This window comes from Stegodyphus dumicola, chromosome X2, assembly GCF_044657685.1.
Source record: "Stegodyphus dumicola isolate Sdum_Otavi_A_Nest chromosome X2, ASM4465768v1".
Lineage (NCBI taxonomy): Eukaryota > Metazoa > Arthropoda > Arachnida > Araneae > Eresidae > Stegodyphus > Stegodyphus dumicola.
In genome coordinates, this window is record NC_140781.1 from 169,317,938 (window position 1) to 169,344,623 (window position 26,686).

Consider the following 26,686-nt stretch of genomic DNA (forward strand, 5'->3'; position numbering starts at 1 on the left):
TATTCTTCGCTTATGCTCTCTGTAATATGCTTCAAGGGTCGGTGCCGGAGTCGGAGCAACAGGTGGAAAAACTTTTTAATTCACGAAAAAACCGGATGGCAGAATTTAGAACTCGCAGTGTTTGCATCGCGCGGCGAAAAGCCTAGCGCCGACCGAAATAAAACTGAATGACAAGTGCATGATCCTTGTTACTGAGAAAAATTTCCAGATAAATATCAATACTATGTGCTGTTTGGTACTATCCACAAATAATCATGTTCTATATTTACCATGAAATCATTAATGCATTTTATTTGCAAACAGGTTAAAACAATCGGACAGAACCTTCAATTATATTTAGACTACAACATAAATGCAATGATAAACTACGTACAAACAAGACCATTGAAGCCAAGACCATTTGGAAATCTTTCCGAATCTGTGGGAGCGAATGCACCAGTTTATAACTGCATTTCGAAACCCGTTGAATTTCTGGGAGTAAGGCACTAATATGAATTGAAGAATTTGTAAAAGAGATTCTTACATTCTCTTTTCCTTTTATGATTTTATTTTCCATTGAAAAGATTAAAAATTGAAGTACGTAAGACTTCTGGAAGATAATTTTTGGTGGGCCAAAGCGCCATACTTTCTCGATATCCAGCCGGAACAACTCTTCAAAGAAGCAAACCAGAGAATAGAATATTTATTCAGCCAGTTACAAAATTGAAGGCTGAGGAAGGAAAAAAATTGACATTTTGGCAGTTTTAAGATAACAAGAATAAATTATTGTACTCCCGTTGTATTCTAAGATCTGAAAATCAGCTTATTCACAGTAAAGAAATGCCTCAACAAGTTAATAACAAAATGCCTAAGTAGGCCACAAACATCATTTATAAAGTGCTTTCTTTCTTTCTGCACTTCGATCGTAGAAAGATTTTCTCTTTTCGGTATATCTAGACAGAACAAATAACAAAATGCCACTAAGATAAGCTTCGCTCAAAAAATGAATTGTTAGACTTGTCGTCACGTGATTCTACCAGAAGAGCAAATTTACTAGACTCTTCAGTATTGTCCTTTTGGATTTACGACTCATGTCAATATCTCACGATCGCAAACAGAGCAATAAAGATTTTGTTTCTATTTTTATCGACACACTTGTGCAAAATAGTACTTTCTGTAAAGAAAACAGAAAAAAAAGTTAAGTAGAAATAAAGAGTGGTGCAGCACCTTTAAGATAATTTGCATGTTATTCAGTTAAACATAACATCACATCTAAACAAATATATGAAATGCATCAAAATACAGACAATATATTAGTTAAGTAAGTACAATAAACAACAACAACTATTTTTCAAAACCCAAACTGAAGTCTTACAAGATAACGGATCTTCAAATGAGTATGTCATTAACCAAAGAAAGTTGAGAACAATTACATTAAGTTCTCTTAACTTTTCTTGGAAAAGCCACACTTTATTCACCGAACGAATACTATCTCTACAATTAGTTTATTTACGAGTTCCTTTTCTCTTAATGTCACCGTTATTCTGATTGGTATGAACAGTTTAAAAAGGTAATATGTCAAACGGAAACCAAAAGAAGGAAAAAAGTTCAAATCATATGCAAAAACCATAAAACATGTAATTCCTTTAAGATGTGAGAATAAAGTTCTTTTGCAAAGCTTCTAAATATATTTAATGCTCTCAGTAAACATATTTTTCTTATTTTACAGATTTAAATGTTTATTGGCGAAAGTTTTAATTGGTTTAAAGTATTAATGACTGTAAAAAAAAAATACATATAAATACGAAATAATTGTTTCATAAGAATAAATTGAATTTAATTAAATAAAATTTAATTTAAATACAAATTTAATTAAATATTCTTTGCGCCATTGCTGCAAGGAATGAAATTTAAATTTAAACAAATTTAAATTAAAATTTTAACAAACACGTATAAAAGTAAAAAAGCAAATTTAAAGCCCCCCCAAAATTGTTTGTTAAAATTTAAATTTAAATTTGTTTAAATTTAAATTTAAATACGAAATAAGATACATTTCTTTGAAGTACAACCGATCAGCGTTTTCTTTTGACATATTATAAATTTAAGGTCTTACTATAAGTGTCCATTTTTATTTATAAATTTTGTTTTCCTGCATATCTCCAATTCAAAAAGTCGTCCAAAAGACGCAAATTTAACCCTGATTTAAAAAGACGCAAAATCAACCCTGATTTAAAAAAAACGCAAATTTAACACTGATTTAAAATGACGCAAAATTAACCCTGATTAAGAAAACGCAACAGGCGACAAGTTGCAGATTGACTGGTTTGGCTGGTTAAGTATTTGTGGCTAAGCACGCAAGAGCTGTCTGTCTTGGAATAGCTAAGCTCGATAAATTTTCAGATATCTTGTAGGGTTTCCATTAGTTTAATTAACCGATTATTCAAATTTTTGTTATCTTTCTTGAACTCCTCAACTTCCCCTCGCATTTCCTCGCCGGGATGCTATTTTAAATTTAAGTGAAGTAAGTATTTAAACGGGTGAATCTTGGAGTTTAATTCAGAGCATGTTTTCGCTAGCCAGCGCACGTTACGCAGAGTTGCTGACACGCATTTTGGCCATTTAAATAATTATCACGTCGGGTAGGTTGTCAAGTCAACCTATTTGGCCTTAACTTAAAGTGCTAGTCCAGCACTACTCTTTAGACTTGAACTGATTTGTGTAACAATTCTTAAGTTTCTTCGTAAGTTGTCTATGGTATTGTAAAGCACGAAATACATGCCTTTCTATTCATAGTTGACAGTAATAAAGGTTTATTTTCATCCTTATTTCTGTGCTGGTATTATTTCACGCCTGTGCGAGAAGTCGCCAGGTTCCTTAATAGGATCTAGTAGAGTTTATGTGGCCAAAGAGAGTAAGATCCTATAATCTTATTCATATTACACATGAGGAAGACATTCTTTGCAAACAGGTCATTTCCTAGGGACCAAGCCCGGAACGAAATGACGGCATTCAGCGGATTTACTCATCGGCTGCTTGTGGGACTAGACTGAGAGAGAGAGAGAGAGAGAGAATAAAATTAGCTAATACGAAATGCATGCTGATTTTCAAATTTTCCTCAAGCTGACTGAATAGTTAAAAGGAAAACGAAAAATAACTTTTACCAAAGTTGCATAATCTTACCAGAAGCTACGTCTTCTAAATATATTTCACATGGTTGATTTATGATTGAAATTAGATAAAGTACACATAAACTTAAATCGAATTTTTGAATTATTATAACCGTAGAAGTTTTCCACAAGGCAATGATTTAATAAACATTGAAATAGATGCATATATATTTATACCCCGGGATACAGAATGCACGACTTTTTTATTATAATGCAAAGTTGAAATGAAATATACATTTGTTTAGCACAAGGACTTTCCACGCATCCTGTCTTGCAAAGATGAAAATTAAGACTACAAATATTACTTCGTTTAATATGTTAACTTCCACAAGCATTGCAATTGTGTTTTTAAACTTTTTTAGTATATTTGTAGTGTCTATTTGGTTTTTCGAAGCAGGAGATGATAAATAAACATTGTCCTCGCCGAAAGCTGAACCACAGATCGTCCGATTTCCAGCTCGACATGCTGTTAACACCTTTGAGAGTACGCATAAGGGAATGTGATAATTCCTTTTGGTTTTCTCTACATAAAGGGCGAGTGGGGAGAAAACACAAGACTCAATGATAACCCATATTCTGGCGATCAAGAATTGTGTCTCGCCACATTTTAGTTTGGACGCTACTATACAATCTATTTGGTTTGTCGAAGCATAAAATACAAAAAATTCTCTTTGCCTTCACCGAGATTGGAGCCACGGTTCTTCCATGTGCTAGACTAACCACTTATAACATGAGAGTACGAAAGGAGACATGGGATAGTTCCTTACATATTAGATTCAGTCTTAAAATACGTCTTCCACTGCAGTTATGAGAGAAGTATAAATTCTCAGAACCGCTCTCGTATTAGAAAAAACATTTGTCATTTAAAGTAGTACACAGTAAGTCTCTAGTAATATACACACCGTTTTTCATCTGTCTGTTTTTAATAATATCTTAGAAAATAATTTTAAAATGTGTGATTATGGCAAAGACTCGAGGGAGATCTGCTTAAGCGGAGAGATGCCTTCGTGGAGGACTTTCTAGGGAAAACTGGCTCGAGTACACACGGGGAAAACCACGGAAACGCCCATGCAGTAGGCCCGTTCACGGTATTCGAACCTTATACCGAATTACCAGTGCTCACGGACTTTACCCCTCGGCCGCTGGTAGGCGTCTTTGTCCACGGATTTATAGCACATTGAGGCTGAAGCAATTAATCTCTACCGAAACGCTAATTCATAATAAAACTTTGCTGCGGAAACTGACTTAAATGCCTTCTACAGAAATGTGTTCTGAACAAGATTACAACAACAACAGGGAGGAAGGACCGTTATTTGCAGAACTCGAGTAAGCTAAGCAGAAATTCGCATTTCAAATGAGTAAAGCATTCAGTGAGACTATGAAAATCTGCGACGATAACTATACTGTTTCAACAAACGCGTGTTTTATTTTGTCTTGTAGCAACTCGTTCCAGTTTCAAATACATACGAAATATAATCAAGCACAGATTCAGCACTTGTGTTTAGATTTGATTCTTCTTTCCTTAGCAAATAAAATTCGTTTCTCCTGTTTCAGATTTTTAGTTAGTTTGTACAGTCGTCCGGCCATGTTAAGATAAAACTGAATTAAAGGAAAGTGATCAGTGACCTCGATAGCTTAGTGAGTGATCGCATTCTCGACTACAAATTGAGTAGTCTCAAATTCGGGTTCCGTCGAAGTAAATCTACAGATTTACACCAGATTAAAGGAAAGGTCAGGAAGTGGTCCCCTTATTGATGCGGCTTGGAGCCGCTTCAAATTAAAAGAAAGTAGGGATCAGGGAAAGTAGGGATCATCTAGATCAGGGAGAAAAGTTACAAAAATTGCTAATAAAGCTGAAACTTAATGATAACAGCGCTCGATCCGCGCACAGAAATATGCTGAAATCAATTCAAATAGAAGTGAAATTTAACAGTTTTACGTAGACAACGCATTCTGAAAGCCAAAAAGATTCGTTAAAAAGTTGCTAATATTCAAATTGTAGTCTAGGAAGTGAAAAGATGCCTTTGTTTAATTACCTTTATTATGAGACAAGAATTTTTTTTTAATTCCTTTCTTTATTTTTCACATTTTGCCAACACTGAAATCTCCGAAAAAGGGTGGTAAAAGCTGTAAAGTATCGTCGCACACGCGTTGCGAAATTATCGACCTCATTCCAAAGCAGCAAAAATTTCTGTGCTGAGAAATTAAGATGTAAAATACCATCCATTCTTGTGGATTCTATACGGTGATGTCTGCAAGAGCCAAAAATTACTTCTAGAATAGATTTTATAAAATTTATTACTGTAATTAAACGTAAATGGAAACATCTAAAAAAAACCAAGGCTGATACCATCCTACTTTGTCTTCGCAACTTAGAATTAGAATTAAGGGGCTAGCACGATGGGAAACTCTTTCTTTAGAGGGAAACAGAATGAAAGATGATTTGGCGGGCAAAATGACAAGTTCCCGGTTGTCAAAGGTCCAATTCTGATGCACTTTGCACCACTGAATGTGCTTTTTGGCATTGACACTAGCAAAAGTTTATATTTTGCGACGTGCCCATAAATATTTACTCTGTGACATTTGGGCGCCACAAATTAGATATTTTATGCGTATTTATTCCAGTACTGTCTACTTATTCTACATCATAAGATCTTCTATACTGGTATTTAATTCAGCTGTTACTTCTTCTGTACACTTTTCTTACACAACAAGTAACTTGTTTATCACGCAATGCAATCGTTCACTTAAGATCGAAAATTTTCATATGTGCTTAATTTGCCATTTTATTTAGTAGGTATTTTCATTACTTGGTGCACTTCCTGCATTCTTAGCATTCTCATTCCATTTTCAAGTATGTGGATTACATGTGCTTACACATACAATACCTGTAGTGTTAAAACAGCATTAATGCTTCAAAATGTATGTACGTTTTTCTTTTGCTGCTGTCTACAATTTTTATCACACTCCTCAAAACAACAACCAAGAACGTTTAAACAAAAGACTTGTTTATTTTCTAGGATTGCTATACGATGACAGTGATATAACAAATTGGAGTGAAATATTACTGATGTCATTTTGGGCTTTGTTTCCCTTATTTTTCCCGAAACGCCTTCTAAATGAAGTAATTGTATTAAAAAAGAGTGGTTCAGGTTTTTGTTTCTCAGACAGTGAAAAAAATCTATCATTTCGCATGTAAAAGTAAATTAATTTCAAAGTTACTTACTCCTTTTACACATGAAATAACATCATTTTTCGAGTTTCATTGTAATTTCTTTCAAAAATACCGCGCAAAAAACATCAAAATATCTTTTGAAAGAAACATATTTCAAGTTTTTGAGTTTCAGAATTATTTCTGATAAAAATGTGTTTAAAATGTACACTGGATAAACTATATATAACAATGTTTCAACGTATGAAAATAAATTGAAATACATTTTAAATTCAGATACGAATAAAAGATAACATGTCTGCCAATCTGAACGTTAATGAAATCAAATTCAATGCTTTTTTCCCTCACTAATGTAAATTAGAAGTATCATTTCAAGAAATGAAAACCGGCATAATCTATAGTAGTTGTTTGTGAATGAAAACCGTCTCGAAAAACATCGAGTTTTTTTTTTTTTTTTTTTTTTTTTTTTCCATTTGCAATCATCAAAACGATGAAATTAAGTTTCAAAATTTTGCAAAGGTATGTGTCGTAATATTTGTTTTTCACATTCCTATAAAAATAAGTGTTAGCTAGATTAAAGTTAGAATAAGTGTTTAAGATTCGTTATTCCAGTTAACGATCTAAGGATAGCTATTGAATGACCATACCAATCATACTACCAATCAGCACGCATAATAATTAGTTCTTTTGCGATCAGTATCACATTTCACCATCATAATACGGATAGGCGACCATCCGAAGAAAAACAGTCCTTGTGTGCTTAAGAGGCATGCTGTGGTTTAAATCTGCACGGTCTTCCATATAACATGCTGCAAAAACATGTAATACGCTCAAACGTATAATTTGAACATTCTTCGGAAAGAAGAATCATGTCGTTGATGTATATTTATTATCTATTTGTTTTACATCAGTATTTGGTTTGGTTGTGTTTCATTATAGTAAAGCATGTACGCGAAGATTATCTGCTTAAGAGGGAAAGATGCCTTTGCACAGGACTTTCTAAGCATCAGTATCTGAATGCTATATCAAATTTAATAAATCACAGTTAACAAAAGTATTGCACGCATTTTATGCTTCCCTAAAATAGAATATGTCAAGAATAGAATATGGATTCTTTCTGTCTTACATTTGACGTCAGATTTTAAAATAACAGCTTTTGCACAGTTATGCACGACATAAGCTCATGTGAGTTCATAATAAGCATGTATGATGTAAAAGAATGCTTGATAAGCGACTTTCATAAGACTGAAACACTTAACAAGAGAAAAACGAAGGTTCTTAAACGAAATTCATAGTGAAATTTCATTTAGGGTATGCGATTACAACAATGGTAACTAACTAAATTTGTGAAATTACTCGCTAACACATTTTATTCAGTTACTAAATACTCTAAATCATCGATTCAACAATTTGATTACTTTGTACAAATAGGTATAAAAGCGTAACGTTTTAGTTTCCCAGTTAGACCCTTGATACGAGAAACGGCTGATAAATCTCAATTGTTGGATTTACCCAGGACAGTGCCTTAAAGGTTCTTAAGACCACCGCACTTTTACGACAGTCTCCAGAAACCTGCTTCGGAGATTCCGGTTTCTAACATTTAAATCCCAATGGAAGGATAAAACAGTTTTATGGCGATGCGCTATGTTGTCTAATGAGACTTTACGAAGGAAACGATTGTTCACGAAAGTAATAATTAAATTAGGTTGGAACAAATTTTACTTCCTCGGGGAGTTTCTGCTTTTTAACGATTGCTGTTAGACAGCATTTAAAATTTAAAACGCGATGAAGCTCAGAATTTCTTAGATTGCGCAACCGAAATTGTCGTTTACGTTCCTAGAATGTTAATTAAGATATTTAAAACGCAACTTCATTGCGTATGTAATTGGAAAAATCAAAAGAAGTGAGGCAATCATCATAAAATTTATTGTAAAAATGAAGTGTTTCAACATGAAAAGTATGAACAACACTCTTTCTTATATATTAACAATTTTATTCAGAGCAATGAAACTTAACTCTTATTATTATGGTTTCATAATGATCGAGAGGATAATATCGCTGCATTTTGGTAGTTTGTGTTTGGATGGGTTTTTGATGAGCGGCTTAGCTGTATGAGGTTTCCGAGGATTTTCTCGCATGTAACGTGACTATACGAAGTTTATCTTAGAATGTCTTAAAGGCATTTCTTCTAAAGCAGACAGTATTTTTATTACTAATTAATAGGTATGCCTAATTTTCCCATTAAAAAAAGGAAATTTCGCAAATAAAGTAAAAAATTTAAATATCGCATTTCTTTGCACAAATTAAAAAAAATAAATAAATAAATAATTTTAAAAAATCACTATTTCAGACATAAAATAAACTAATAATACGAAAAAAATAATCGTATGTTTTATCATCCACGTCGTTATTTGTCTTAATCTTTTAATTGCACTTTTATTGCTTTTCATTCGGAATATGCGCAAAGTAATAAATACTCAAGTCTCAAAGTGGACTAACGTCGCCTGAAAGGAGATTATCTGAACCGGGCACATATTTTACTAAATAATCATGCACAGCTAGATGATCTAATTTATACAACAGAATATTGGCTTTTAAGCATATTTTTACCGTATCCTCAGCAATGCAATTTTGGCATGATTTTGCGCTTGAAAACTATTGTCATATGTTGTCTACTGCCTAATCCCGTATAGGTCTGGGGTTGCGTACATTTCTCTTCCCTAAATTACTGGCATTAGTCATATGTTTCGTTAGAGTAATCTTTTTTCTAGCTTTCATCACGAACATACATATAACGAACGATATATGTGCCACTTGAGCATAAATCCTCTTGCGCAAAATCCTTTATTCTCTCAATTGTTTCCTTCTATGGGGGCCCACAGTGATAAAAATTTCCGATCGCTAAGTTGAATTTATGCATTTATAAAGGAAAACAAAGCGCAGGCTTATTCTACAGTCTGAGACAAGAGTGCAGTAGCTGAGTGGAACAAGCTGAGTGTCGCGGGGGCGAATGAGTAGTTACATATAAAATGGCTTTTATAAGACCTGTCGACGCAATACGAAATAAGAAACTTTTCGGAGAAACGCGTTCATCCCAGGATTAATTTTAATTGGAGGTTTCTAGCAATTCCTGGGCAACAGTTACATTCAGCGATGTGTTTCGAGTATGTAGCCGAAATATTTTACGATGTTGGAGAAAAAACATTGCCGGCAGCTGTGTTTTACATAGGAGAAGAAAGAGAAACAACCAATTAGAGGAAGATTATGCTTCTGTTGGTATCTTTCTGGGAAGATTTCCTTTGCATTTCTGGAACGGATATGTTTCTTGGAAAAGTTTCAAATTGAGTTTCGCGTCGATAGATCATAACTTTCGGAACAGAGCTTTCGACCATTTCGATCGAGAGGAAACAGAGCTTTTGATCAACTTCCGAATGTCCAGCGATAAGCAAATTAAACAAATTATTCTAAATACCTACTTTTTGCCATTTTTTTTAAAGTTCATCAGCAATATTCTGCAATTAATCGCATTTATTCGCATCTGTTTCGTAAATATAAAAATTACGTATCCGTATCAATTAACCAATTATCTTACTGTTTAGATATTCAAATATGGTAAAGCACACCAAGACCATCAACATAAAGGAATGAAAAACCTTCATTCTGGGTTTTTCTAGAGAAAACTATTTCCTATTTGTGGTATATATGGAGAAATAGTTCTAATTTTACGCAGCTGGCTTGTTTAATCACAGGAACCCTAATTCAGGCCGTTATAGAGCTCTATGGCTTTAATAAACTAGCTATTTGGTAGGTCTTCATATGTTTTCATTCCCACTTATTGATTTACTGATTAAATTAATACGTATCGGCACCACTGTTCGCCCGACGTTGAAATTAATTTCAAGACCTTCCCAGCATATAACTCTGCTTGACTAAACGTTAAGCTGCCTAACAATTACAAAACTGAAATCCCGCATAAAGGAAACAATAATATTCAGCACATGCAGAAATGAAGAACGGCCAATTCGAAAGTTAGGTTAATGCAAAGTTATAGCTTGGATTACCCAATAGTTGAAGAAAAAATCTATGTTCTTTGTTTATTAAATATGAGAAATATTTTCACTCTTAATAACGTGTTTCAGGTCTACTTTCAAAGCCGGTGCGGCCGCACTTAGCGACAGAACTTAAAGGAGGCAAAAGTTTTAAAATCTAGAGAATAACCGAAAGAAAAAATTAACAGATGGCAAAGTTTCAGAATTTAGTGGAAGCACTAGGAAGCAGAATTTAAGGACGGTAAAATTTGTAGAATTTAAAAGAGCCCCGTTAAGCAGAATTTGCGATTCGCTGATATTGCACCAGCGGCAAAAAGCCTAGCGCCAGCCCTGTCTACAGTGAAGAATGTTTTTGCTTCTTGAATGAAAAAACAGCGTGTCTCGTCTCCTGCAAACTGCACAGCGTTAATTATCCCTCACGACAATTCAAGCTTAATTTTTAATTAAAAATTTTGATATTTGCCGAACGATTTTGACAGCTGCTGAATTATAACTGCCGTAAAGTGTCCCTGTTCAGTACCTGCAACTGCTGAAGTTTTGAAACTGAAATGATCATTTAATTTTGGCAAGGCACACGAAAGTTACCCAAGCTTTATTCCAGTTTTGACCGAAGGCAGTCCCAGTGGTGGACCAAGATGTTCTCGTGCCCTACAACCCAAAGACAAGGCTCTCAAGGCAGATTTTAACCTAATTTTGGGGATTTCTATCAAACCGCAGCACATGTGTACCAAGGGTGCGTTATTGCATTAACATTTCCAAATAAGGATGAAAAATATCGTAATAAACATGCTACTAACCCGCCTCTTTGCAAGAAACGCAAGCTTCCTGGCAGCAGACCGTATAAGAGAGACCTATGAGAATGTCTCCCGCACTCTAAAACAAAGAAAACAAACAATGACAGCTGACATTTACATAGCATCATTCTTTCGTCTTCAAGAAATCGACTACTAGTTTGTAATTTTCAAAAGCTTATGGCAACTGGACTACGCAAGACTACACACATATTGCAGGATCTCATTAGACACATTTGCTAATTATAGTCATGCTGATGGTAAGTCCTTATGGAATAGAGATAAGCCTTCAAATGTAACTCCTTGCGATCCCATCACTCGTGGAAATCTCTTTCAAGCTATGTAAATATTCTGACTGATTATCTATACTCCTACAAAAATTTTTCTTTCTGGCATAATGAAGCCGTCTTTCAATAAAAAATTCATACTTCATCATTATCGATTAGGAACTAACTGATGACCATTTAAAAATGCTTACAGTTTTTGAATGACCAATGCGAATTAATAGGGTGGCTCTAGAAAAATCAATGAGAACACCGAATCTCTAACTAGCAACTGCGTTTATGATGCAACTTTTCGATAGATGTTTTCCTCAGAATGCTAGTTGTACACTGCCATCTTATTTCAAATGTTTCATTGTATCATTATTAAGAAAGCTACTAGGGCATTATTTGAACTAATACGTTATTAGAGGCATCGATCTGTATAATAATTTGCCATCTGAGTGTAGAACGCATAAAAATCACCTCCTTGTGCGTCAAACTTTCCAAAGTGCTTGTGCGGCAAGCACATGAAAGCGGCTTGCATGATTGCTTACAGCAGGCTGACGCTTCACTAGATGCTGAGTTTTAAAACTACGGATAACAATTGAATCACTGTTTACATTCGCAAAATAATTTTGTAAACTTCCGTTTGACAGGTTCGTTTAGTACTTAGAGGAGAAGATAATTACATATATGGATGCGAGATAAAACTTCTGGTTAAGGTCCGAATAATTATGATCTTCATCTGTACGCCACGCAGAAACATGAAAAATCTTTCGTTACGGAATTTCCTTCGTGTGGTTAGTTGCAAGAGAAGAGGAGCATAAGACCATCATACTAGAGACTATTGTTCTCTTATATTATAAATCAAACTGGGATAGTGTGTCTTTTGTACAATCATATTATTACCAGGCTTGCTTATAAGTCTATGACCAAAGACAGATGCATTCATCCTTCGCCCATTAATCAGCATGGACATATCCAAATTACACAAGATAAGTGAAACGAAAGTGGGATAATTTAACATTCTTACTCTGGAAAGAGCATTACACTCATAATAGTTTGTCTAGTAACACAAAAGGTAAACATGTAGAAAATATGCAAGGGTTGTCTGGGCATCCATTACGATGGAATGTTAAAAATGAACTCCTAGCATTTTCGAGATAAACAGCGATAGCTCACTGTAATGAAATAAAGTATTTGCAGTGCAGCGGGCTTCAATTCATTGCAAATGTGATAACATTAGTATTAGGGCTTGGGAATCGAACCTGGGACTAATTACCTGCAATTAATAAGTTTACTAAAGCTGTTGGAAATAAGCTCAAATACAAACTATTTCACAGCGTAGAATATTTTCAAAGCACGAGCATAAGCTTTCGAAATATCAAATGAACAGCTCCCAGAATCACAACACACCGGTATGCAATATTCATTTGAACTAAGGCTGATAACTTAATATTTATGGAAATCACACAGGCAAATAGAATGGATGTCATCTTATTCAGTTTAATTAATTTATCCCAATCAGAAATTGCCGGAAATGAACCGTCAGCTCTCAAAGCAATTTAGAACCTTCTAGGACTTCAGGATAAATCTTGTAGAAGAGTAACTGACTAAAATTATTATTCTTCACAAAAAAATGATATTGTGAGAATAGCACAAGCTATTTTGAAGTGAATGCAGATGACGACGCTTTCCCAGCTTACAATTTTAATATTTTTCCTATTCATTTCTATTCACGATATTAAGATTTTCACAAAAAATCCATTCATTCTCTTTTAATTTTCTCGCAATGTGTAAATACGGAAATGTGGTTTACATATATAAAATGCACACAATCCTCACACATGCTTAAAAAAATAAACTTCGTTATAACAGGATTCAAAGTTCCGCCTAATTATCTGAATTAATGAGCCGCTCAGTCGGTACAGTTGTTAATGACGCTGACTGTCGTACGGACGGGACCGGGTTCGAATCTCGAAGAAGGCATGAATGTTTCAAGCGTATACTACCTGTGCGGCAGGGGGGCTTTCAAAATACACGGGAAGCCGAAAGTCCTCTCGAGAGGTTAATGGTAGGGAAAGTAGAGTGACAGACCCTCAGGCAGCACCAGAGTGTTCTCCCTCAAAATTGGGGGTAGAAGTTAGTAGTTAGTAATTCAATCACCTGCGGTAATACAGAGGTGCTAGCCTAGCTTCTACTTGCACCTACCTGAACTAATATCGCAAGCCTGCATACAAGAAATGTATACAAACAAACTGAATGCAAACAAAAAGAATCCGCAATAACCGCACACATTTTACACTCGTATATTTTTTACATTTTTAAATATAACATACATCGTAAAATTTCATACATCTTGAGTTAAGACACAACTAAGCACACTTAATTACTGACCATAATATAACCTAAACGCAAGCTAGAAAACCTCGTAAGCCCTTTCTGTTTTACTTTTTATTTATTGATAAAGAAGGTAAAAAGATTTCTGATTTATACGCTTTAATAAATGAAGGAAATAATTGCAATTCTTCTCTTCGAATTATTCTGAGACTATAGGATGAGGAAACTGTTTTTCTTCTTCCTTTCTACGTTACAACTGTGAAACAATTCTTATTTACTCTTACTTGAACGGGTGACGTTATAAACGGGAAGCAATGCAGAAAAGCAAAGTTTTGACTACCATACAATCAATTATCCGAAACATTGGATATCCGAACTCGCTCAAGCTTGTCTAAATAATAACGAAAAAAAAATTCAACGAAATATCTCGAAATAATGAACAGAAGCAGAGAAAAAATTCGCCAAGATTTACCGATTTTTTAATTCTCAGATTCGCAATACTTTTTTTTTCCTGTGGTAACTGTACCTCTATAATCACATATACTACGCTTCGTTCGCTTCTCTCATTCCAGATTTGTTACTTCTTGCTCAAGCAATTTTACTTTTCAGACCCTTGCAAAAAATACAGTTTATTAATTTAGTATTCGTATTTTGATTTATAAACGTAAAAGAACTGTACTTCCAAGTTACAAATTATTGGTTACCTAAAACCGTTAAATAATAAATGTACCCGTCGTGGATCACAACGTAAGAAAAACAACAAATATGGACACTATTTTTTTTTTCAGCTGGTTTTGTTAAAAAGTTCAGTTTGATGCGTGGAAAAAAAAAATACTTATTTCTTTTCCTTTGTTACGACAAATAATAAAAAGAGTAAAAAATAAAACTTACCCCCCCCCGAAAAAAAAACGGAAATCGAGTATAAACATTGAAACTCAAATAATTAGATAGTAAATCTCTCCGGTAAGTTTGCATTCTTTCAGATAAGTTCAAATTCTTAAGTTTCAGATTTAAATTAAACCAAAGTCTGAAAAAGCTAACGGCAGAAGAATTTCCGCTGATTTTGCAAAGCATTGAGCCTGTTAAGAAAGTTTTGTTTGATATGAATCCTGCTATAGAATTTAAATGTTCAGTTCTGCCAGGATCTTAATAATGTGAGGCCCACCAGCAGCAACTTCAGTGAACACTACTAGTTCGGTTCGGCGTTCGAATCTCGGCGAATGGGTTGGCTGCATGGGCGTTTTCATGGTTTCCCCCACATGTATAGGAGCCATCTTCCCTTAAAAAGTGCTCCACGAAGGCATCCCTCTTCTTAGGAAGATAGTCTTGAGTACTTTGCCCTAACTATATAAACCAAGTTAATGTGATTTCCAGTTTTCGCACTCACATATAAAGTTAGAAATCTCCAACATTTATCAAATATGTTTTACTTTATTTTACTTACTTATTTATTTAAAAAAAAACAGCTCCATCAGGTTTTTAAGCAAAGCTCAAAATGTGAGCTGTGAATCGCCAGCCTATCGTGTAAGACTAAGAAACTAAGGGACTACTAGTTTAGACGTTAAACAAAAACATATGCTACTGATTTTTTTTTATTTAAAGTTGATTGATGATGTTACCTTTAATATAGCTTATAACTCTTTCTTTCTTATTTTATCCAAAAATTAGAGTTAAGTAATGGATATATTATTTATATTTTCCTATTGTATTCGCTTAGCACGCTTCGGTTGAAAGTTTAGTTAATTGTGCTAAACCAGACTTCCTGTAACTATGAAAAAATGTGCAATTATTTTCGCATATTCCCCTGTTAAAGTTATGGTCTTAAAAGATACGAAGTCTTTTTTTTTTTTTTTTTTTTTTTTTTTCCTAAAATGTGTAAATAAACTAAAGAATACTTAACCGATGCTCCATCAGGTACGTAATATATAACATTATAAACATGTCTTATTAATTACAGTGATGTATTTTAATTTATATTAATTAGATATATTAATAAAAATTAAAGATTTACGCAATTATGAAATGCGTTTATTATTTTTAAATCGCTCAGTCTTTTAAACAACAATAGTTTTCATTTTAAATTCAAAAGATTAAAATAAAAATGCTACGTTCGGCCAGATGACAACAATCTGAGAACTGGTCATCTGCGAATTGCCTAGAAGGTACGGTTTCACGCAAAGGCAATTCTGGCCAAGGCGAGTGGATGATACGTCCACGGTGATGTAACGTAAAGTAACGGTCCAAAAAATTTGGGAAGGTTGTGCTAACCACATTTCTAACGTCAAAATTGAATAAACACAATTTTCTGTAAAGCGGCAGAGTGGCGGTGATGAGAAACTTATTATCGGTTTAAACAGAAATACACTAAGAGAAACTGAAGCAAAATTCTGAAAGAAAACATTATCGAAGTAGTTTTGAGAGTTCTGAAAGTAAAGTTAGATTCTGAAAGCAAAAATGCTTTATACCCTTAATACTTATTTTAAACACGAAAAGCAAAAATCATTTCAGCAGAGATAATTAAAATCTAGTTTTATTTGTGTAAGAGAATTAAAAAAATGCTTCGCAGCTGAAGTGCATACCGAAACAGAACATGAAATGGCTTTTTGCTTTTATTTTTAAGCTTGAATGAGCGGTTGTATACGGAAAGGAGAGAAGGGATTTAATCTATTTCTGGCGCTTTCATTTTTTTTATGAGTGCTTCTTGCAATGGTCATATTAAGAAAGGAGAAAGCGAAATATTTTATTTTGAAATGGCTCTGTTTACTCTGATGATAAAGAATTATTAAGAACTTCGTAAAATTGGAAAAAGAAACTGGAGAAATTATCCAGAAGACATTTCAGTTTTCTCTTCACACTCCAGCAGCCTTTTTATTTTTTTATTTATATATATATATATATTTTTTTTCGTTTTTGTGCGGCGCACTCGTAAATGTAAAGAATAGTCTGGAAAAGATTAATTACTTGGGGATGAGAAATGAGAAATTCATAATCTTTCTGTGTAATGGCACTGGATAGAAAAGTAATTGGAATTTGAAATTTAAGTAGACTACGAAGATTTCATAAAAAAATAAGGAAGACTTCTTTTCTGGTATTAGTGTAAGCGAATCTCAAATAGGTTCTTTATTTTTATCATCCAATATTTTTGAGTGTCGCCATTTTTTAATGTCTCTTGATAATTTGCAGAAGTTTCGTAATTTGAGCTTGAAATCTGAGTAATCCATAAAGATTTTATCAAAGAATGAGCAAAACTTCATTTTTAGGTATAAGTGCCAGCTGGATTTAAATATGCAATTTAATTTTTATTATAATCCGTTACTTTTGAGTGTCGTAATTTTTTAATGTCCCATGATAATGTGCAAAAGTTTCGCAATGCGAGAATTAATTAAGAGTGTATGGTATACCAAAGTTTAGATTATATAAATCATAACACTGAAGAATCATGAGGAATATTTTTATTTATACTTCTCTTTACTCAAGTTTTCTTTTCATTTCTGGCTTCTATACTTCATTTCCTGTTTTCAGTTAACTGCAATTACATACAGGGTGATCAGCGAATAAGCCCTGATTTCAAAATTAAATATCTCTACAACAAAGATCGATAGAATTATTCAGTAAACTGTACGTTCATTAGCAAAACTGTAAAAATGGTGTACAAAATTTTAGAAAATTTAGTTACGAAAATCGTTAACAGATGGCGCTCTGCGCTGAAAACTCTTTCTCTGAAAGGGCTTAAAAAAAAAAAAAAAAAAAAAAAGAATAAAGTGAAGCAGCCTTTGCAATCAAAATACAATTTTTTAAAAATGTTCACCGTTCGCAACAATGAGGTGGCGTAAACGAACAATGAGATTTGACATCACGTCTTGCAATTTCTCAACAGAAATGGAATCACATGCAACACCAATCAACGATTCCCCACAGAAAGAAGTCACAAGGACTCAGATCGGGAGAATATGGAGGCCAATCTATTCCTGTGTCAGTAAAGTGCGGATAATCTAACGCAATTACTCTATTTCCAAAGTATTCATGAAGAAAGCGAAAAACTTTATCTGTTCGATGTAGTCGAGCCCCATCCTGCATGAACCAGTCGATACTCCAACGCTAATTGAGTGCTGACAAATTGTTCCAAAATTTTAACGTAACGTTCAGTAGTTATCGTTTCTCTTACAAAGAATGGTCCGATAATGCCTCTGGCGCATACCGCAGCCCATGCAGTAAATTTGGGCGAATGTCGTGCTTTCTCTTCACATTAAATGAGGATTTTCGGTACCCCCAAACCTCCAGTTTTGTTTATTAACGACTCCATTCAAATGAAAATGTGCCTCATCTGTGAACCAGATGCAGCTCAAATCAAATCTGTCGTTGTCGACAATTGTTAGAATCTGATTCGCAAAGTCAACCCTTTGTTGCACAGTTTTCATGGGTATGGCCTAATGACTTTGGATTTTGTATGGAAACAGCCGTAGGCTATTTTTTAATATTTTTTGCGTGCTCATGTACTTCAAACCTGTCTTCTGATGCCATCCGTCGGATGCTTTTCCTAGGATTTTGCTAAACAATTCCAGAAACGTTGGCTGCATTTTCAGAAGTGACTACAGTTTGCCTAGGCCCAACATTTCCCTTTCGATCATCAGCCACGCTGCCAGTCCGTTCAAATTTCGCGAAGAGCATGCGAATGGTTTTCGCATCGGGTCCAACTGGAACATTGAATCGGTTTTGAAAACTGCGACGTGTTGCCGTAGGACTGTGTTCTAATCGTTGAAATTCCAGAACCAAAAAAACACGTTGTTCAATGGAATACATCATTTAACTTTCTACGCTAGGCTTTTTTTCACTAGCCAACAGTCGCGCTGATCACTTTCGAATTCAAAGCACATTTTTAAAGGCTATTGATAGGTCATTGCGAGTAGAGCGCCATCTGTTAACGATTTTCGTAACTAAATTTTCTAAACTTTTGTACAGCATTTTTACAGTTTTGCTAATAAATGTACAATTTACCGCATAATTCTATCAATCTTTGTTGTAGAGATATTTAATTTTGAAATCAGGGCTTATTCTCTGATCACCCTGTATTAGACTCGTGTTGTCAAATAAAAATGTGAAGGAAAAACATTTAGTACTTTGTAGTGTTGTTGCCAACGCATTTAGCTGTTACAATATAATCTAAGCATAAGCATTTCATTAAATTCAACACTTTTTTAAAAATTTAAGCAGGTACAATAATAAAAAAATCTAATTATTCTCTTAATGCTTTCTGCCACGTATATAACAAGCTAATATTTAAAACTCGAAAAAGTGAAAATTTGAAAAAGTGCCTATAAATAATTAGAAATACTTTTGTAAGAAATTTATTCAGAAAATATCGGTGAAATATTTATTGTGATCAATTTTAATCGCCTTCCTGATTAGCCTTTGCTTAGGCTGCACAAAATACCACGTTTCGCTCTGTTAATGCTACGGCACAGACAGAAAAGTATAATCATATCCAAAATTGCTAACTAACACGAGCATGGCTAATCCACAAAATGTTTAATTTCATCCATAAAATATCACCCCCCCCAAAAAGTTCCTATCTTAGTATAAATTAAAATCAGATTTATGAAGAACTTTGCTAAGCTGGCTGGAATTGATATAACTGAGAAAAAGAGTTTCTAGATTAGGTGACAGAGTAAAATCAAACTACGTATTTTTATGAGACTAAAAATATGGAATTATACCTGGAACAAAAATTTGATCAATAGTCGACTACAGTTAAAAATATGCATTGTAGTTTTGTAAAAATGCCTGTGAAAAGAATCCCAGAGAAGTGAAGGGAGAAAGTTATTAAGATACAATGGATGATCTTTTAAGTCAAAAGAAGCAGTGAAGTGCATTTCCTTCAAACTTAACTTTTAAACTTCCAGCTAGATTTTTCTTCCCTATCAATACCGGATCAATGTGAGCGTTCTAAATGGGAAATTTCTGATACTGAAAATATGTCAGGGCCAATAAGCTTTGGCAATAAGCTATAGGTTGTCAATAAGCTTGATCACTTCTACCGGTTCAAGTTATGCCATATAAAAAGTTATGCGCAGCGCTAAGTTGCTATACTGAGGCTGTGGTTCATGCTCAGAAGCCTGAAATAAGTGAAAATTGCACGTAAGTCTTCTACCGGTTTTTAAGAGCTAAATTCCTCAAGCAAAACATAGCAGAAAATTTATACTTGCTCCTTTTGGGTGATTTTTTTTTTCTTTTGATGCACATATAATTTACATACACTATATATATGTATATATATATAATTTTCATACACTATATATATGTATATATATATAATTTACATACACTATATATATGTATATATATATATATATAATTTACATACACTATATTACATACACTCTATATAATACATATAAAATCTAAGTATATTACGAATATTTCTAGCCAAAAAGGAAAATTCCAATTATATACTGGAACTCAGGTTCCCAAATTTTTAATAATTCGACAAAGAAATAGTAAAATTTTCTTACTCATTGTTAGTTGCCACATAGATGTCAAGCTTATGTTTCCTCCAACAAATAAAGGGGTATTACAAGGTTAAATATTTAATTTTTATGACAGCTTAATGAATTATTATCTCTTGGCACGAAGACAAATGGTAAAACAATAATTTATTAATTTGAAGAAAACATAGTTTTCATATTATAATTTCACTTTTTAATTTCAGAAATGCAGGAAAATTCATTAACATTTTAATTTGATAGATGAATGTAACAAACAGAGTAGCAGACAGATCGTTTTTTGAAAGAGTTTGCGTTTTGTTTTACGAAAATTAATACTATTAATATAAATTTGATATGCGAGTTAAGCTAAAATTAATTTTAGCTAACAAGTTATTTTTATGTTAATTCTTTTTTGCATTTCTTATTTCTTCCAGCGGAATTTACTTAAATGAAAATAAGATTTAGTTTTAAATAGCAACTGAAACTAAAACAGAGTACTGTAGCAGCAATTATCCAATACCGCTGTTAGTATAAGATCAGATGCCCATTTATTCAATTATTTTAGAAAATACCTAGTTATTTCATGAAATAACCGATCAAGTATATAATAAGTTAATAATTCGACACTTTAACTAATTATTCTCTAAATTAGCTGAAGATAGGTAGTTAAAGTGTAAAATAGACAATTTGACTGAATCATACAGCATACAAATGTCATTTACACTGTAGTGTTACTGGAGCTATAAAGTTCTGCCGACCTGACTGGACAGATAGCTTTCATCGCTTAAACACTCACAAAGTACTGAAGAAAGTTTAAAATAACCTTTTTATTTTAAACTTAAGTGAATATTAAGGCACGACTTACTTTTACAGACAAAATTACCACTTGTGGCTATTTAAATGGTGTCCACAGAAAACTTCGCGACAAAAACATTGCCGAAGAAAATGTCGCGGAGAAAACAACGCAAGGCGAAAACGTCGGGGTATAAAACATCGTGGGAGAAAAGAAAACAAAGAGAAAACATCGCAGATCTAAAACATCGTGGTACAAAATACCGTCGTCGAAAATTAAGTGGTTCAAAAACTTTGCACTTTAAAATCATCGTCGTCGAAAACATCGTGGTAAAAAATAAAGTACTTATAAATCATCGCATGAAAATAACATCACACACACGTGCATTTTTCAGGTTTTAAAAGCTGTAAATCCATTTTCGCATAACGATTTGGGAATGCAAGATGGAAAGAGGGATATTTTTACTTTTATATTTCATATTTTTGAAAACGAACTAATAAACTTTTGCTGAAAAAGTAAGAAGAAAACTTAAGCATTTAAAAATTGAAAATGACTGGAAAATTAATGCAACTTATAGCATTTAATAGAATTTTAAATTTACATAATTAATTAACAAAGGTCATTAATAAATTAATCTTTTTATAAAGTTTAACTCAGAATTGTTTATGAAAAATGCAGCCTAAAATGCTTGGTAAAATGAAGATAAATAACTGCATGAGGTTATCTCAATAAAAATTGCTTAGTTTAATTATCAAATTACTTTCTTACACGTTACTGGTACTGTAGTCAGCGTTACTAACCACTATACCATCTGTGCGACATTAAGCAATAACAGATAATTAAATACAAACGCTAATAACATACTCAATGACTACACATTCAAGAGAATAAAGAATAAGCCGATTCAAAGCATTTTATCGAAGAGGAATTTAAAATCATCGGCTAGCAAAAATGCTAAAGCCGGAATAACAATTTTAAGCCGAGCTGGCGAAAATATACTAACAGCAAACGTGATTGCCAGAAGCTCTCGCAACTGAGATTGAAAACTCTCAGCTTAAATATAGTGAAAGCTAAATTAGATTCAGGTGAGGAATACGGGAAGGGGAAATTATAGTAAAGATCAGCATCATAACTGACTAACTAGCATAAGATACCTCACAATACAGAGACACTATAAAATTATTCGTTACAACAGGGATTACTAAAATGGCACTTATAAGTGCATAGAGCATTATTTCTAAAATAAATATAATTTTTTTCGCACACTGTGTTTACATGAACATTTTTAAATCCTTGATTGGTACCTAAACTTTGAGCTGCAGCAACCGACTACAGAGATTTCTCTATATTAGGCACTTCTTCGATCTTAACTCGTTTTTGCTTCCAGAAGCAAAACTGGGGTCGAGAATGTAGCTGTTTTATGCGACTTTTCTTGTTTCCAATTTGAAAAAAAAAAAAAAAAAAAAAAAAAAAAAAAAAAAAAACCGCAGCAACCGCATTTTCATAATTATGTCCAATTTTTGACCGGTAAATCTCAGCTTACAGCCTTTTCAATTCGGAACTTTAATTTAAGTCGCACGGTATACTGCAATATAGTAGATAATACTAACAAACGGGGCGAACCATATCGGTTATGTTACATTTTAACGGGCCGTAGAGAGTCATTCTTTGAAATAACTGTTAAGGAGTGCAATTATTAATTTATTACACACTTTAACTAACTTGATCAGTTATTTCACGAGACTACGTATTTTATGAAATAATGGATTTCATACGTTAACGGTAACATACATAAATACATAGTAAGAAAATGAGATTACTGAAAATTCTTTTGAACTTGGCTCTGACTTTTTCAGGGCTGTGATAATAAGCAAACATGTATTATATTACCATAAACAGGAGATGCAATTCACGCAGAAGCAGAAGCAATGTATTTTGTTGTGAATATTTTATTAATTTTTCTTTCAATAGAAATATTTTACAAATGAATGGCTCAATACGGATAGCGTAAAAAAAAGGGGGACCAGTCACATATATATTTTTATATTGCTTGAAATAAAAATTAAAAATTGCGCACACTTTGTTACTAGTCTATCCAAATTTTGCTATGCCCCTTTAGTCAAATTTCCATGCAATCACGTATATTTTACTCTATCAGAACTGAATACGAGCAAATAACTTATCAGATCTCTTAGGTTTTGTAAATGCTTAGATTAGTAATGACAAATGCAGTAATTGACAAATATAAATTCAATCTGCGAACGTTTAACCACGTTCTGATCTGCTTGAGAGGCAAAATTCATAAAAGGTCTACTGGAACATTTTCAGTTAACTTCTTAAAATCTTAGGTTTCTGCAATTAAATGCAAACACACTCTTTGTAATGCTGTTCAATTATCATGAATGAATTTGCAGTTTTCTTCAAAAATAGGTGAGGTTACAGCATTATTAAGAGATTTCCTGTACATAGCAACTAATTTAAACTACTTGTTAGTGATAAATATCATTTAAAAAAAGGAAAAGAAAAAATATTCCTATTTATTCAAAGAATTTAATTACATTTTTATAAATAGTGCTTGTAAAACTGATATAATCAAGGGAAATTTTCTATCATATTGCATAAAAACACTGTAAAATACGAAATAAGCAGATAAGATATAAAGCTAGCATAAATAAATATATAAGAAAAGATAATTGGGTCGTCTTGGTTTAGTTTAATTATGGCAAAGCACACAAGGGCTACCTGTCTAAGGGGGGCGCGCCTTCTTGAGATTGTTTTATGGGAAAAATCACGAAAACGCCCACGCAACCAATCCGGTCGCCTGGAATCGAACCCAGGTCGGAACTACCAGTGTTTAGAGACTTTACCGCTCAAGAAAAAATAAAGATAGCATTTAAATTTATCAACACAATCAAAACTAGATATGATTTTCACTATACTATGAAAATGGCATTCTGTCAAAAGTTGAAAGCATTCAAGCTTGGTGCCTTAATAGTATTTTTAAAGAGCTGATTTTCAGCTGATTGTTTATAAGATAGCACTTAATAGTTACCAACCCATGTGCCATTATATCTATTAAATGGAAATTACTCCTAACTCACATGATGTTCGATTTCATTTTAGTTTTTCCTTTAATTATTTTTTTTGTTTGTTTACATATGCAATAAATATAAAAATTACATACACAGTTGTTAAAAAAATCAGTTTTGATTTTTTGATGGCACATTTCTCCCTACAAAAATAAAAGCTTATATCAGCTTTCGGGTAAGTTAGAAAATCAAAAATCGGACAGCAAGTTTCTTTTTCCATTTTCTTCCCCCCAGTAATCATTTCATTTCATCATCATGATCATTATTATTGATTTAACTAACCAAGTACACATGTCTAAGAAAAATTAATTGCATAGCAAAATATTAGCTACACTTCCAAAATTATTCAAAAATCATTGGAAATTTTCAAAATTCTTCGAAATGATTATTAAACATCTATGATATAACTAAGCCATGATACTGAGCATTTGCAAATAGTAAATAATGAAACATGACAATTAGATTAATTATAATACTAAATGCATAGATGACATTAATTTCAACTGGAGGCAGTACCATAGAAGCATGTTTTTTCCCCCATCCAAATTGCAAGGCAGACCCTTTCCTCTACCCCTCCATCCACTAAAATGATCGTATCTTTATATTAGCAAAGTTCATATGTTAATGAAAAAAGGCTGCGTATTTACCTCACATTTTCATGCTTCTGAATATATATCTTGTGAAATGGACCTTCTCGGGGGCGAATAATGTCAGCTTTCATCTCCATGGCCACGTGTTGCGGCAGAACACTTAGTAGCAGCCGTTCCTGCAAAATAAAAAATAAAAAGTAAATTTCATTACATAGTTAAGTTACTACTTACACTATTAATACTTTTTCGATATAAAGTTTTTTTTGCCTAAATTACATTTCATTAGTAATTTTTAAGACACTGAAAGTCAATTTACAGTACAGTAAATTTGCATAGAAATTATCATAAGAGCGAAAATTCTTAAAGGCAATACAGGAACAGAACATTTATTTAACATTATATTAATTCATATGTTTCTTCTTTTATATTGATACAAAAATATGGAATAACATAATACTTTCTCAAACCTCTCAAAAGGACTTTCGGCTCGCGGCATATTTCGAATGCCCCATGCCGCACGGACACTATAAATTTACAAACATCAATGCCTTCTCCGAGATTCGAACCCGGGCCCTTCGGCACAGCAGTCAACGACGCTAACCACTAGACCAGTTGGGCGGCGGGATTTGACTTCTTTCATGCATTCAATTTGACAGTAGTTTTTTTGTCAGAGAGACTTCTAAACACTCAGCTAATAAAACAGGTTCTAACAAAGAATGTTTATGAACACACTTTTTTACCAGCTGAATAATATGGCTTTATTGTTGACACACCAGACAACTGTCCCTTCTAAACTGGTGGACTTGCTAGTGCTTGTTTACATTTTGTAATGAAAGATTTTGGTCTTTTAAAATTTCTAAACATGCATAAATTATAATCGTCTCAGGCTACTTTTTTTTAGCCCAAAATTGAAAATTTGAAAATTTTTATGTCATATCTCCCCTTTTAAGAGGCTAAATATTATACTTTGGGAAATACTAGCTTACATCATCTTTCCTTTTCCGATTGAGAACAACTTCTAGCCGTAATCGTTCGGAAATATTTAAGTGATCAACTTAATCAGACGATATAATATAGTTTTAGAAAGAATAAATTCAAAGAAAACAAGTGTAACACAAATTTAAATCTTGGTATAGGAATAAAAATACACCAATACAACCACAAAACTCCAAACATAGCATTTAACAATTGGTTTAAGCACAGAAGTGTCTCTGTGAAAAACGATATGTTTGCCGATTATTTCCTTTCACAGTTTTTCTTTTTGTTTTCGAAAATATCATGGATAGGCTGCTGTTTGATTTTTTTTCCCCACTCCAGTCGTATATCATGCTGTTAAAGAGTAATTTCTTCTTCAGCTGCAGCAGGCGCTTTTACAATTTTTCAACATCTGAATTCTGTTCCTTAATAAAGATAAAGTTACACCAGTCTAAAACTTTCCACTCTTTTATTAGGAAAAATGTTTTCGCTTCGATGTCTAACTTCACTTTCATTTACAACCCTTTGCAATTTGAGTTCCATTAGCTGCTCATTTTTTAACGCTTTAGCGAGGCTCCTTTCCAGCAGCTCCAAGGAGATTGTAATACATTCAGTAACTCTATAATATTTTCAAGATTCTTTCGACCCATGATCTTATTCCAAATTTAATTATTCAAAATTGTAATTATTTTTTGTTCTTGCCATTCACATTCGCAGAGATACAACTACTGAATACTAACTGTTACGCCAGGCCGGAGCAACTAGTTTTTGTATATTATTACTGTAATTATTAATTTTCATCAAATGCATTAATTTACGGAAAGCTTCAGAATCCGTCTACTTAGTACAGAATGTCGTAAGCTGGATTGCCTGTAACCAGAGAATATCATGTACAGAGATATTTATGTCCTAATTATTATAAATGCATAGCACACAGTGCTTAATTTTGTTTCGTTTTTTAACATTAAATTTTTCATTCTCTTCCGCCTTATTTGA

At 33.3% G+C, this 26,686-nt stretch overlaps 1 protein-coding gene across 1 annotated transcript in view; it reads right to left on the reverse strand.

Moving 5' to 3' along the window:
- The window catches only part of LOC118191600 (adenylate cyclase type 1-like), a 347,305-nt gene that overhangs the window by 89,212 nt on the left and 231,407 nt on the right, over positions 1 to 26,686 (reverse strand). The window contains exon 3 of the mRNA XM_035362423.2: positions 24,773 to 24,891. Coding sequence (XP_035218314.1) covers positions 24,773 to 24,891 — 119 coding nt within the window. The remainder of the gene's footprint in view (positions 1 to 24,772; positions 24,892 to 26,686) is intronic.